Source organism: Lathyrus oleraceus, chromosome 7, assembly GCF_024323335.1.
Source record: "Lathyrus oleraceus cultivar Zhongwan6 chromosome 7, CAAS_Psat_ZW6_1.0, whole genome shotgun sequence".
Classification (NCBI taxonomy): Eukaryota; Viridiplantae; Streptophyta; class Magnoliopsida; order Fabales; family Fabaceae; genus Lathyrus; species Lathyrus oleraceus.
The window spans coordinates 31,700,869-31,702,645 of NC_066585.1; the positions used below are offsets into that span (position 1 = coordinate 31,700,869).

Here is a 1,777-nt window from a genome sequence, read left to right on the forward strand (position 1 = left end):
AATGTTTCCTGGTCGTCATGGTTAGCACTGGTAGTTGTAGTGGTGATTCACTGTGTCACCATTTTGAGAAAGGTGGTTGAAGCGGTTGAAAGTTGGATTGAGTGTGGTCTTGGTTAATAAGACACCACGGTGGACGTCAAATGTACTTGTGAAATACAATAAGGGGATAGTCTTCTCATGTGTTTGATAGAAATATAATCTATGTGCTAGGTTTTGATGAAATTAATGAATGAATCTCCAAGTTCTAAGATTGGAGTATTTATTGATGACTTCTAGGGGCAAACAAGGAGGAGAGAAATAGTTTTCCCTAACTTCCCAACTAATACGTGCGAGTATGGGAAGACCAATTCATCCTTAAATCATGGAGGGACAATTTTTCCCTTTGACCGGCATGACCTAAACCCTTATCTCCATAACACCTCATGGGCTATGTATGATAAAACGGATGGAATATGAACCTTAGTTCAAGCTGGACAACTCAGGCCCACTTGGACGACCCAAACCACACCCTATCAGTATTTTAACACCTCATTTTACCTGCTATGCCATGGAGTGTCACTTATGTATAATGCAATAAAATCATTCCAATCCATCTAGTAATTTCAATTTTTCCTAACTCGGCACTAAAAAGCTCAATGAAAAAAAAATTATATCTCTAAGAGGCTTGCATTTTGAAAATCTTCTACTTGCACTCTCATTGCCCCTCTTTAATTTTGCTTCCATGACAAGTTTCAAACTCATCGATAGAACTTTAATTCCTGATTTTGTTGCATAAGAAAAAAACTCTTTTAAGATTAAATTTCAAAAGTTTTTGTTTACAGAAAAGGAAGATCTAGACCCTCCAAAGAAACCCTTTCTTCTAGAACTTATTACGGTTAAACAAGGCCCCCTTGAAGATTTCTTTGCTATTGTTGCCTTTGGAGTGCACACACCAAAATTCTTGCATGATTTCACTTTATTTCTGTAATTTTGTTTCTCTTTCTTAGGAAGATCTTCTATGCTTTCCACCATTGCTAAAGAAACAAAAGACTGTGCCTTCCCTTGATAAAACATAGACAATCCTCTCCTACAAATATCATAGAAAATTGAATAAACGTAGGAAGAAAAATAAAATAAAAATTATATAAAAGAAAGCATGCATGAAATTGCTTACTTTATAGGAAGATGATTCATGAGTTCTGATAATTCATATAAAGGACCATTTAAATTTGATGATGATGACGACGACAAACTAGAAGTTGAAGAGGATGATGCCTCTTGATCTTTATCATCATCCATCTCTGATGATGAAAAAGATGAACACGTTGAATCAGTAACCTCATCATCATCCTTAACAATCCAATTGGTGTTACTTTTTCCATCCATGATTCCCTTCACATTCATTTCTAGAGAATCTCTCGTATAGATTTGGATAATAGTGTTGTTTTGATACATATGAGTTGGCTTTAGATAAATAAAGTATGTTATTATAGTTTTCTAATATAATTAAATTTTAGTAGCACGTTATATATGGTGTAAAATAAATTGTTAAGATAGATAATAATAGAGGATAAGGACTGAATGAATATGCTGAGTCACCGTCTTAATATTATGGCTAACTACTCTTTTATTTTTGGAAACAGAAATTGTGGACCCCACCATTTTGTTAATTAATACCTATACTACATAGGAGTAAAGCCATGACAGATAAGTGTCTACTATTTAAATTCCACAACCTAATTATATATCCTAAATTTGAATGTTATAATAAAGAAATACAAAAAGGGAAAAGATAATT

General features: G+C 33.7%; 1 protein-coding gene across 1 annotated transcript; it reads right to left on the bottom strand.

Moving 5' to 3' along the window:
• Positions 1 to 559: 559 nt before the first annotated feature.
• Positions 560 to 1,511, bottom strand: LOC127105610 (protein OXIDATIVE STRESS 3). Its single transcript, XM_051042801.1, has 2 exons — positions 1,154 to 1,511; positions 560 to 1,066 (listed from the first exon to the last, which is right to left on the bottom strand). The coding sequence occupies exons 1-2, from the start codon at positions 1,432 to 1,434 to the stop codon at positions 802 to 804; spliced, it is 546 nt and encodes a 181-aa protein (XP_050898758.1). The 5' UTR covers positions 1,435 to 1,511; the 3' UTR covers positions 560 to 801.
• Between the last annotated feature and the right edge of the window lie 266 nt (positions 1,512 to 1,777).